Source organism: Mugil cephalus, chromosome 23, assembly GCF_022458985.1.
Source record: "Mugil cephalus isolate CIBA_MC_2020 chromosome 23, CIBA_Mcephalus_1.1, whole genome shotgun sequence".
NCBI classification, from domain to species: Eukaryota; Metazoa; Chordata; class Actinopteri; order Mugiliformes; family Mugilidae; genus Mugil; species Mugil cephalus.
In genome coordinates, this window is record NC_061792.1 from 2701032 (window position 1) to 2713951 (window position 12920).

The 12920-nt window shown below is 41.4% G+C and overlaps 1 protein-coding gene across 2 annotated transcripts in view; it reads right to left on the reverse strand.

Annotated features, from left to right (window-relative positions):
* nlgn4xa (neuroligin 4 X-linked a) overlaps window positions 1-12593 on the reverse strand; it is an 87771-nt gene extending 75178 nt beyond the window's left edge. For both annotated transcript variants that reach the window (XM_047577025.1, XM_047577024.1), the window contains exons 1-2: window positions 12199-12593; window positions 734-1447 (exon numbers count right to left, since the gene is read on the reverse strand). In XM_047577025.1, coding sequence (XP_047432981.1) covers window positions 734-1178 — 445 coding nt within the window. In that variant the 5' untranslated portion in view covers window positions 1179-1447; window positions 12199-12593. The remainder of the gene's footprint in view (window positions 1-733; window positions 1448-12198) is intronic.
* Window positions 12594-12920: the final 327 nt, after the last annotated feature.

The window sequence follows — 12920 nt, forward strand, 5'->3', positions numbered from 1 at the left end:
CTAAATGTACTGTACAAACATGATATATAATTTACCGGCCCAATCTCAAAGAAAGTGTAAGCAGGAATTGCATGCTTGAGTTCAGTCTATCATTGTTCAATAGAGGCGAATGGGAGAAAGTGTTAATTTACTGGAAGTGTAATACTGTTCATATTCTCTATTTTTTTCCAGGTGCTTCTCTTTTAATAGTTTTTGACATTTTGCATTAAAAGCTTAACGCACATGAGCTACCCTCTTCCTGGTTGACTTCACCGCCACTATTAAATCAAATGTTTCATGAACGGTAACTTCATGAACACAAAAGCCAACTGAACTAATGAAATCCATTTCAGCGTTTAAATGAAAAACAAGAAGCATCAGAGTGAGTGTGATGTCAGTCTGTGATTGCACTTATGGAGTTAGGAGTGGAAATGTACATTGTACTCAATTTACTATGTGAGCCGCCCCAGTTCAGGTAAGTCCTTCTCCCCACTCTATTGGCAACTGAAATCTAGGATCATAATATTTGATGTATTCAAGGTAACATCCTCTATAACAAGGTTTTGTTATAGAGGATGCTGTAAAATTTAAGACAAGTAACAGTTCATATACAATTTGCGTTAGTACACTGGTGATCCAAACAGTGGTTGTACAATGGCAGTGAGAGTGTCATTAGAATAGTGCCTTGGCAGGCAATAACACACAGACCTTATGAAAGAACAGAAATTAGATAAAGCATAGTAAGGTGACCTACCATCTTCTGTAGGGACATAGATGTTCAGGTAAAGGCAGTCCTCACTCTGCTCCTGCACATAGGTTACCACTGTATCCAAATTGGCAGTGAACCACACAGGGAGCATATCATTGAGTAAAAAGCGGTCCTCTAAAAACTGAGGACAAACTGAAGCAAACTGAGTAGCATTCCTTATGCCCGGCCAGGACATGGGTGGCTCTGGTGGCTGGAACCTCCGCTCCCCCGTTGGGGCCAATGCATATGGAATTCCCAAATACTGCTCCACCGGTCCCAGTATCTCATTGGGTAGTGTAACCTTCACTCCTCGCAACTTCCCATAATTGGTGGTGACAACAGGGTGTTGCTGGGCTTGAACAACAGCCACGCAGATGGACATGAGTCCCATCCATAGAAAAAATCTGGCCATGGAGTGAGACATCCATGAAGGGCCTCCGGGCACTGACATGCTCCTGCTGTGCTGAGCCTGGGCCTTTCAGGCTGTGGTGATGATCCACCGTTGGGTCCTCGGTACTACCCCTGCAACCTCCAAAGGTTGTTTCCTGCTTTGCCTCAGGCTGCAAGCTGAGCAAAGGAGCCCAAGCTAAACAGAGCAGCTTTTTCAGAGCCCCCCATCTCAAGAGCCTTCATGGAGATCGTTGGTTGCAGTACAGCTCTTCCGTCCAGGAGAAAGCCTAGAACGCTCAGGTTACCCGGACTCCAGCTTCATGGGTTATCCTTAAAGACAAACATAAAAGAAAACAGGGATTATCCGCTATGGCATATTCACTAACTGCGTTGTCCCATTTTCATATTTGCTGGAATTGCCTCAGTAGTATAAGCACAAAGAATAGTGACAGAGACTGTTGCTGCTTCTTGCATTGATCCAACCAACAATACTGTCAAATAATCAAATTCTGGATCGCTTTAACTGTCATAATGGAATGTCATAATAATCTCATACTGATTATTCTGTCAGTCTTCCTCTCCGATTCAGCCCTAAACATCTTGACACAAATTGGATTGTTAAGACATTCATGCCATCCCCGAGACAAATGTCTTTCACTGGTGATCTTTGGCGAGGCCGTTACTTGTCATCTAAGACAAGCCCACAGCCTTTTGTCATTTTGTGAAATTTTCCTGACAACTCCTGAGAGTCGGGGAGTGTGGTCTTGATATTTGGTGCCTTTGTGGTTCTCAGACTTAAATGAATGTTGTTGTAATTGCTTGACTGTTCCACTGGATCTTCTAAATGTAATGGATTGCCATAAAATCTGTAAGATATTCAAGGGCAGTCAATCCAGGGTACAACTTAAATATTACATCCGTATTGGCTTTGGCATGACAAGCATAAACAAACATTCACTTCTCTAGCCCACACAGTCATTAAAGAAGTTGCTCAAAAGGCACAGTTTAATGTTAATTACTCTGTGTCATTTATGAGACATCTTTTCAGCTATATTCGGGTGCAGTACATTTTAACAAAGACATTCATGGCGTCCACATAATAGAGTTGTGACATTCGCGAACGAACTGAATCTGTTGACTAGCTCTTCAAAACGAACGTTCGGAAGGGAGTCACAGTTCAGAGCCATTCTTTTTTGTTTATTTGTTTGTTTTTGGGCACAGCCCCTGTTTTGCTACTCTACTGAATGAGACAGTGGTTATTTCTGAGATGGTAGTTGTGGTCTAGGATTGAATTCCTGGTCAGCACAAACATTTCTCACTTGATAAATAAAGCATGTCTATTTAGAATCTCCACTTCATCTACAGATAGACTCAAGAGAACATGAATTGAAGGGATGTCTCAAGAAGTGAAATGGATTTTTTTTTATTTTTTTTTTGGGAATTTCCCATGGGATAATTAAAGTATCTACCTAGGATAAATAATTAAAGTTTGAATGATTCTGAACCAGATCTTACTCTTTCAGAGTGCTTACTTCTTAAAAATAAATAACTTAGGGTTAGTCTTTTTAGTCTTTTGAATGACTCTTTCAAAGGAACAGATCCATTAGATACAGCTCCCTTCAAACAGCCATATATCCATCACTATAATAGACTGCACACTGGCAATTAAAAATAATTTTTTCCATCTTGTGCTGACCATTAAATCTGCAAATTAAGCTATAAATTAGTTTTCAATATCACCCTGTAAAGACAACCAAATGTAAACAGATAGGTCATTGCTATGACCAAAAAAAAAAAAAAAAAAAAGGTAAACATGAGTGAAGGCTTTTGGAAGATCAGTTTAAATAAGATGATAACAGTTTGTTGACAGGCTCCTCATTGAGAGGGTTTTGGCTGTGTGCATAAGAGATCTGCTCTGTGGACTTGGAGGTGTTCCACAGACATACAGTATGCGTCAAAACCAGATGGCATGCAACTTGTTAATTCAATTTTCTGTTGGAGCTCTTGCCTCGTTCTGTTGCCCCAGGTCTTGACACATTTTTTCTAATATGTATTTTTCATATTTTAAGTGGTTTGGTTGAAAAAAAAAAAAAAAAAAAAAACTATCATGCCTGACTACTCCAATCCAAAAATGTTGATTAATTACGCTCTCACTTAAATAGCTCCCTGTGCCACTGAAATTAGACCAAATGAATTATTAAACCACATGCTGACCAGCGCTGACTCCTTTCTGATATAGAATATAAATGAAAAGATGGAATGAATAACTGAGTGCAATTTTGCTAATAGAGTCAAAGTGCATGCCAATCTTTGCGAGTATGATTTTTTTTTTGCACGAAACAGCTTTCCAACAAGGATTAGCAGAACAGAACAGGAAGGGGGAAACAGTCACTGGCTCCAGCTGCAAGGATCTGTCATGTTGGCCTGTCTGCCTGTGTAAATGCAAGCAGAGAGAAGAGAAAAACGTCTTTATAGGTGATGCTGGAAATCCACCTTCAAACTGTGTCAAGTATTAAGATAGCTAACGGTGCCATCACCGAAACAGCAGAAAAAGCCTTCCTCATGTTAGGATGTGGCAGGAATGAAGCTGTCACGACATGGACGCGAGAAGGTTTAATACCCATACATTTCCTTTTTGATAGTCTGTATATAACATGAAAATATTTCTAGGTTAAAGCCTTTTGACCATTATTGGCACAATGGAGGAAACTGTGTTTTGTGTTGTGCAAAAAGATGTTCAGGAACATGTACTATACAAGGAGACAGTTTTTTTTTTCACAAAATAAAAGTGATATTTCTGACATTTTGATAAAGTGCACTTTGTGCATGTTTCTATTGAAAGGTGTTTTGCGAATGAACTGAGGAAGATGGATTTCAAATGAACTGGTCACATGGGGAAGTAATGCGGAATTTCGAAAAAAATCTTTCCATTGGACTTGTGCGATAAACTGTTATATTGATACATCTGAAAAAACACCTCATGAGACTGTAAAAATGTTTTAGAAATGCATTCCATTACCAGTTTTCTATTGTGATATTGAGGATTTTGCTCATTTGTAGGAGTAATGGAAACATAGCAATTGATGTAATAAACGTTTCCGCCAATGGTTTTACGCCAACTAATAACTAATCTGTACCATAATCAAAAATACCAAACTAATTGTAATAAAGAATCTGCTGATTTTGGATATTCATATTAATCTAGAGACAAACAGTAAATGATCTCATTTGATGACTCTCACAGTTTCACTTGATCCTGTATCCCCACGAGCACACACTGCAGTTTACTTTGACTCACCATCACAAACACTGTCGTGCTGCCGATCAAATATACGCCGATCAGTGATAACACTGTGACCACAGACGGAGAAGAAGTGAAAAACATTGACCATCTTGTAACAATTCAATGTTCTGTTGCGAAACTTCTGGACCTGGCATTCATGTGGATGTTACTTTGACATGTAGAGCCCACCCAGACCAGACACAGGCACACTAAAAAAATGCTTTAGGAACAACTCAAAAAACATGAAAAACAGCACAAGGTGTTGACCTGGCCTCCAAATTCACCAGATCCCAAACTGATCAAGTATCTGTGGGATGATCCACAGAGGACCCTCCCCTCAACCCATAGGACACAAAGCCCGGTTTTCGGGGGAGACCTGCACAATATTGGGAAGGTGGTCATAGTGTTATGCTGGATCAATGTATCCAGCATAACAAAGACTGATATTGATATCCAAAGCCTCGGTTATATATATATGCAAGCCTAAAAGGTTTGCCATCCTACTTTAATAGCAGTGTTTCCATGGTGATAATCACTGACACCTGCTAACAACTGGCAAAAAAAAAAAAAAAAAACTGAGGCAACGATGTGTCATGATTTCTGCTGTACTGACAATGGTTTAGTAACTAGAAGGGAAGGTGTTTTTCAAGACTGCAGTAAACAAACCCTTAAGAGGAGAGAGAAATCATAAATGCCTGCTTCAGTTACTCTCAGCTCTGAATTTTGGAGGGAAATGTCCTTGTAAGTGTCTTCAGGAACCGTTTTTCCGGAGTGGAAAAAGACAGCACAGGCCACTGAGTGCTTTCAGTTTGAAAAGGGAATAACCCAGAAATCATGTTAAGTGGAAATACTTCAGAATTACATAAACAAAATGTTTTGAGTTGTGGCCAGTGTCTTAGAGAGAGTCTAATTACTTTCCATTGAACTACAAGTGACTCAGGTTTTAGAGCTGGAGCATGCTATGGGTTCAGTTTATACTCTATACAGGCATAAAAATCATCCAAAAGTTCTCAGCTCGCCTCTAAGGAAGAGAAGTGTTCTCCACTGATTAAATGAATACTGCTGATATCTGGGATTGCTGCAAGGAAGTCAGACTAGTGATGTGTCATTTGCGAATGAGCCGTCTCTAAGAGCCGTGTCTTTGTAGGGAATGAGAAGAGTTGACTCCTATCGGGCAGAGACTAATCTTCAACTCATGCAGGCAGGAGCTGGACTTCATTTTGATTTGATAGGCACACTGTGTGGCCAGTCACACACAGGAACAGACTAGGATCATGCCATTATGTGAAGGAAGGAAGGGGGAAAGGCAGCGAGTGTAGTGCTACAGGCCAGGTATGGGATTTAACTGCAAGCAATGGGAAAAGTTGAAGAAATGAGCAAAAACTGGACATCCAGTTCAATCAATTTGAAAATTGCGGAGATGGAGACACAGCCGTAAATACTAAAGCGGAAACATGCCACTACCAAGCGGACCACAGCTTTTGCCGTTTGCGTTGCCGTGGCGGGAGTTGCACGTTCCTTTGTACGTTGCACAAAGGAGCTACAGCGTCCAATTGACGCAGAAGTCTAAACTGCCTACAAGCCAGTCAAGGGGAAACAGGTTATTGATAATGGCCCTGATTGAAAGATACAGCTTTGGCTGACCTTGTACAAGAGGCAAATGAGATCCAAATGAGAAATTTGCTGTTTGCTTACAAGAGTTTGCAATATCACTGACGTGCATGTGAAGTACAATATAAAATGAAAACCAAATAGTACTGTTGTTAGATATAAATAGTGAATTGCCAAATTGCACTTTAATGATCCACAAGGTAAATTGCTTGGTCATAGTAGCTTAATTGTTACAACAGTACATTTATTTTTGGAATGATGTGAGTAGCTTGCTGGTGCTTGTTGGATACTATCCAGGTGCTCGCTTGCATTTTATAACAATTTTCCAAATGAATTTGAATTGACTTGTGTTCATAAACATCAGCAAATGCTGCAAACGAGAGCCGTATCAAGATCAAATTCTGTAACACAATCGTGGGCTGTCAGTAAGCTTCTCTATGGACATTACGACGGAACCCAGGAGACGTTTGATGGATTACACAGAAAAAAAAGTCCCCATCCCCGCTTAACATCAAATAACTCCCCAACAATTTATTTTTAAGGATACTCTAGTCTGTGGGCCTTTGCAAATGAAAGCCAGAAGTTCAGAAATACAGAATGACGGACTATGGCACGGCTGGTTATTAGATTACGTCCTCACAGGGAGGAGTTGAAGAGGCCTAAGGAACAAATTATCTCCTCCACCCCTCTGCAGTGCAGGCTGAAACAGCAGCCTGTCGCTGAATGTGCTCCTCTGCCTATTTATGGTGCCGTGCAGAGGGTGATGGACATCGGCCTTTTCCTGCCATTTGTTGACAGTAAAAAAAAGCTGTTAAAGAAAACTATCTTCTGGTTGTGAAAATCCCAGGAAACTTGCGGTCTTCAGCTGACAATAAATTCACATAAATGCTGCCGCAACTCTACATTGTTATGGCAATGGGATACCGAACACAGGAAGCCAAGAATAGAACATAATAAATCTTAATTTTTACCCTCAGACTCCTACCTCTCTGCACTGATTGCATTACACATATTTGCATATTAATAAAAGAAACCTGATTTCCTTGGAACTGCATTAACTTCTAAATGCTTTGAGCTCATGTTAATACAACACAACACAATTAACAGTATGTGGATATTTGCTCACTAAATTAAGTTATTATAACTTAAGTTCAAGAAGTAGGCCATGTCCTATATCATTCTAATTTCTGCGCTTACCTGTAAAAATGTGACCTATCGCACACTATCTAAGATCTCATTTCTCAATCCCCACCCTGCACATCCCTCTCTTTTCTCATCTTCCTCTTCCACCTTTCATTAAAGGAACCAGGGTACAGTGAGCCGAAGCTTCTTGGGATGTGCCCCCACCCTGAGTCTCAATCCCTCTGTTCTTCGACTATCATCCATCCACACATTCCACCCCCTCCATGTCTTCCCTTCCTCCCTTCGGCCCTTTTTCATCCTATCCCCTCAAATATTTTCATCCCATCCCCTCGACCCCTTTTGAACTTTTCCCCTCGACTCTCGTCATCTCATACCCTTTAACCGTTCTCATCCCCCCATCCATTTCTCAAAGGTACATGTCTACCAACAAACTTATTTGCATTAATTAAGGTGTGGTCTTTGTTCATGAAACAGCTTTATTAACTCATGGTGAAGCAATGTTTGTGGGAAAGGGCCTACGAAGGATGTTTAGCATATTTTCAATATTCATGTTATATATCCTGCAGTTGTTTCTTGTATGACTACAGCCAAAGGCTCCTCACTGGCCGTTTAAGCATCGCCACCAAACAGTTAGAGCAGTGAATGCGGCAAAATGAAATGAAATTGTCGTTCATTGTTAACTGAGGTCGCGTGACGCCTGTAATGAATCGGCACAGTGGACAGGATATGTAATAATGTCACGTTTTTTGACAAACTGCCCTGCAGACGGCTCAGGCTCGGTGCAGAGCTTGCTCCGTGGCTCTCCTTGGCAGAAACACACAGGAGATTGCGAACATTGTTCTTACTCTTAATGATTATATGAGATAAGGTCTCATGAATATCAATGAAGGCCCTCTCTGTCATTTGCATTTCAATCATTACAGAATGATCCCATTGAGGGCGCGCTGTTCTCATAACTATAAAATGTCACAGACATTTCAAACCATTTTTGTAATTAACTACATACGCTGTATATATATATACACACACACACACACACACACACGTGTGTGTGTGTGTGTGTGTATACAGTACCTTGCATAATATGGGTTATCATATCAGATTAATAAATTCAAAACAAATTACCTTTACATCATTTACATCTTGGATCTTTTCATGTTTGAATAATAAATGAATAAGCCTTAAAAGTAAGAGACTATTGAGCTTGAAATATTGATTCATGAAGCATTTTAAATGTCCCCTAATTCTTCTCTGACATATCAAACAAGTATTACTGAAACATTGCTGCACTGCTGCTTCCTTTCTAAAATGTCCTTCTCCTTCCTTTCCAATTGATCCTTTCAAACTGAAATATAATTTCTTTTTCCTCTCATCACAGCAATATCATGTTCACAGTTTTACATTTTGTCTCGATCGATCACTTGCGACCCATTGTTTACAGCGAAGGCCGGGAACCTTTTTCCAATCAAGTACTACCTCCGCTTTGATAACGTCCTTCAAGGACTAAACCGTGTCCCACTACAACTACTCTAATACAATTGCTACATCCAATCTTGTTTCTAGGCTTAGTTTGGAAAGCTGCTCACAGATGCAGCTGTGGCAGTAGTTCTGCGCAGTGGGATGCAGAGTTCAGTGGATGTCTCCTCAGACATTTAGCTCACAGTCAGAAGAACATGCTCAAACAAATCCTCATATTTGGTATGGCAATGGATGACTTACAGAGACTAATGGCTAGTTGGGTGGTATTCGTCATGTCTGTGGAGTCTTTGCAGGACGGAAAGAAAAACAGGAATTATATTACAGATCAGTAATCTTATCAGCGATGGATCTCCGGGACAAACTGACAATTTGACTATGAGGGGTCAGCCTTTGATATTATTAGCTTGTCATCACAATAATCTGTCCTATGTCAGAATGCAGTTTAATGACTGTATGACTGTATTTATAAGTGTATATCTTCATAACTCAACCAAGCTGTATGACGCACAACTGCCGTGTACACTCAGATACAACTTGGACGAACCTCACATAAGAACCTTTTGGTCTAAGAAAAAAAAGCAATGACCAGATGCCTTTGTGTGTCTATGAACTGCCTCATGGGTCAGATGTGTCACTGACCATCTATGACCCAGAAGCTGGATGTTCCTCACCCAAACCCTATTGTTGCTAGTAGAGTTGTGACATTTGCGAACAAACCAAATCTGTTGACTGACTCTTTAAAACCAACAATGGGTACAATTTTTATTTTTTCCATGTTTCACCCAGATGTGCACAGAACCTCCTGCTTTAAAACTCCACTGATGTTGCTGGTGATGGAAACGGTATAGTGGTGAGCATAGCAATGTACTGGAATTTCTCAAGTGAGCTTTTGCTCTACTATCGAAGTTTGAAATAAGCACTATGATAAGGTAAGACTTGAATCAGAATCTTTCAAAGATGTTATATATGTTACCCCCAGGTTGGCATCTTAAAAATAACTATCAAAATGAGCCAGTCTTCTGAACAGCTCTTCCACAAGACCCGACTCCCTCCAAAGTGCCAGAAATCCCACCTCTAGTTAAATCTCACACTGGGTTCATTTGCAAAATATGTTTATTTAAATGTTCATATTGGTGTATTTTTGTTTATGGCATGTACAGAGGAATGCTTCAGGATTTCTTTGCAACATTTAAAGACTAGCAAGCACCTATAACAGTTTGCATTCTTGAAATGTTTGCGGTTCTGGAACTGCTTCTTGTTCCCACACATAGGGAATTTCATTACCAAGGCAGAGAATTTAAATGATGTACTTAACACAAACATTAGCCCAAATGTCAGCAAGAGACTACCTTCCTGGAAGAATGCATAACTAATGACACACACTTTGTATTTTTTTTCCCTACACAGCAGCCCAAGTTCACCTCAGGTCCAGCTTTTAATTTCTCTCTTCTGAATAAAACTCCATGGAAACATGTTTCCATAGCCAACTTGCGCCCCACAAAACACAAGCCTCGAGTGAACGCTCATGCCATCCATGTATACAATCCAAGGCATTTTCTTAAAGAAAAAGTGTGAGTTAAAAAAAACTTCTTAACACTGTTTAAAGGATTTTCTTACACAGCACAGCTCCTGCTACATGTACCTGTTGGCCATGTGCTTGAGGTTTAGACAACCCCCTGCTCAGCATCAAAACTAAACTGTCAAATATATTCGGTGTTACATACATGATGGGGAACACGGAGTGGAAGTTACAACACAATGGAAGCATGTGGGTAGCACAATGAGCCAACAGACAAACAATTAGCTCTGTATGCTGCATTAAAACGGCAACATTTGCTCCAGACCATCGACCGTCACCAACAATTATCGTCAGCCACAAAAAATAAAACCAATGTCCTTTACTTCTACACTGAGGTGTTTTTTTCTGAGAATCTGGGATATTACCTGGAGGAGTAGGAGTGGATTATGGAGTAACGGCATGTCCTGGTGTTGTAAGTTGGACTTTCAGTGAAATTGAACAAAAAAATCTTGCAGGACAATCCCAGAGAAACATGACTGATGATTGGATGAGTTTTGTACATGAACGTTTTTTTTTTTAACCAATAACGTACATGTTTGCAGATATTTATGGGTTCAAACTTTTGTAATCACAGTCAAACAACAAGTCAGCGAGAATTGCCATAATCTTTAAACATCGTGTTATGCAGATGACACCTTCCTCTATAGTTTGGAGATGGAGAAAGAAGGCCTCTTCTGCTGTACACCAGGAATAAGTCAGGCATCAACTGACTAGGCAAATTCATTTCCTCTGAGAGTAAGTTGACTATCAGTCACCACACCTGAGCAGTTTTAAATGAAAAATAGGATGCATGTTATGTAGCTGACTCTTCTCCCACACAAACAAAAACACACAGGTCGACTTAAGCATTAGCAGATTCCTTCTTCATGGGCACATTTGCAGCAGGTTGCACCTCCAGTGCCACACACGTGGACATATGAAATTTGGAGCTGTATCACAGCACATACAAGGTCGCCTCCTGTTAAACCAGCAGCCTGTTGGAGCTGCAAGCCCCTAGCAGAGCCAGCCTGAATGCCACCCAGGGTGAACACAAGCTGAAAATCACAGCATTAGCAGCAGTGTAGCCTGTAAGAATTTATGCAAGGTACAAACCTCTCTCAACCTTACACCACCAGCCCCCCAACCCCTGCTCATTTTCTCTTTCCTTGCAAAAAATCCACATCCAGATATCCACACCACCATCTTGTGGCTGCTCGGATAGAAGATGCGCGCAGAGAGGTAAAGATTCACCGGTTCCAGTGCACCTCCTGAGCACAAGCTGTACTTCAGACATTGACGAGTTGTGGGGGGAAAAAAAGCATGTGTCACGCGCATTTATCCGAAGGAAGATGCGCATGGAAGATGCGTGCAGTTAGATCACAAGTGCCTGCCTCTCTTTTCCGCCCCTGCTGTCGCATTAAAGTTAACCGAGCTGTTGCTTTGGCACCGAGTTTGGTTAAAGCCCCATCTCAGGCGCGCACGGGAATAAACACACGAACAACAAATGCGTGCAAATTACATTCACATATACACAGTGAACTGCGTGACTTGTGACTGTGTCGCTTTGTGATCAGCACCTTCACTGTTGGCCTTGGCGGCTGCACTGTTCCCTCCATTCATTCTTTCATCAACCTTCACAAATAAGCAAGACGCCTCGGATGAAGTCGGATGAAAGTGCGCAAAAACAAGCATCCGCAAACCCCTCGTTCCGAATGTTTCCACATACGTTTTATCTTATTTTATTTTGTCCTGTTGTTGTTGTAGTAAAGAAATGACTGTTGCGACTCGGACTGAAATCCCTAGTATGGATGATGCTCTGTTGCAAGAGAGAAGTCCGGACTAGCAGGCACAGAAGGAGGAGGAGGGGGAGGGGGAGGAGGAGGAGGAGGATGGGGGGGGGGTCAGCGCCTGAAAACGCACAGAAATTCAGCCGTCTGTCTATAAATTTAGACAGTTTTTTTTCCAGCTTTAAGGCTCAGCATCACATTCAGCCTGCAGCGCACTTACCTCAGCCCGTATCTCCACCGTCTGACTCTTTAATGTAAGTCCCGACTTGGGGCGAAATGCGCACCACATCAGAAAAAATAAAAAAATAAAAAACACAATAAAGTCCACGTCCAGCCTGCTGCTGCTGCCGCTGCTCCGCAAATCCAAAGTAAGGCGCACGGTCCCCCTGTAGTGAAGAAAAAGCCCAACTATACGTCCTGTACACGCGTGTGTGGTGGAAGAGAACAGAAAGAGATGCGGCTTTTATCAGCGCGGAAGATGTTTCAATGACTCATTGCAGAGGCGCTGGAAACGGTGCTGAATCTAATTGCGCTCATGGAGCGAGTGTATTGCGCGGACAAGATTAGTGATAGAGAAACCAGGTCTCTCTCTGTCTCTCTCCTCTCTCTCTCTCTCTCCCCTCCTCTCTCTCTCTCTCTCTATCTCTAGCTTGCCATTGGACTACACTGACTGAAATTTACTAAGCCTGCAGCCAATGGATTGCCGCATTCTCTCCATCACCCTTAACCAGCTGCTGTGTTGTGGCAGTTCTGGCATCGAGCATGGGTTACAGCACCAGCGACTCTTCAAACCGAGGTCTTGTGGCATAGCAAGAAGAGCACAGTTGCGCAATGCCTCGGAAACAATTCTTGTAGTAGTTTTTTCTTTCCTTCTTTCCTTCTATTACAGTGTAAAATCATATCTTCCCTGGCAGATCTAAACGTAACACAAGGGATGAAAAG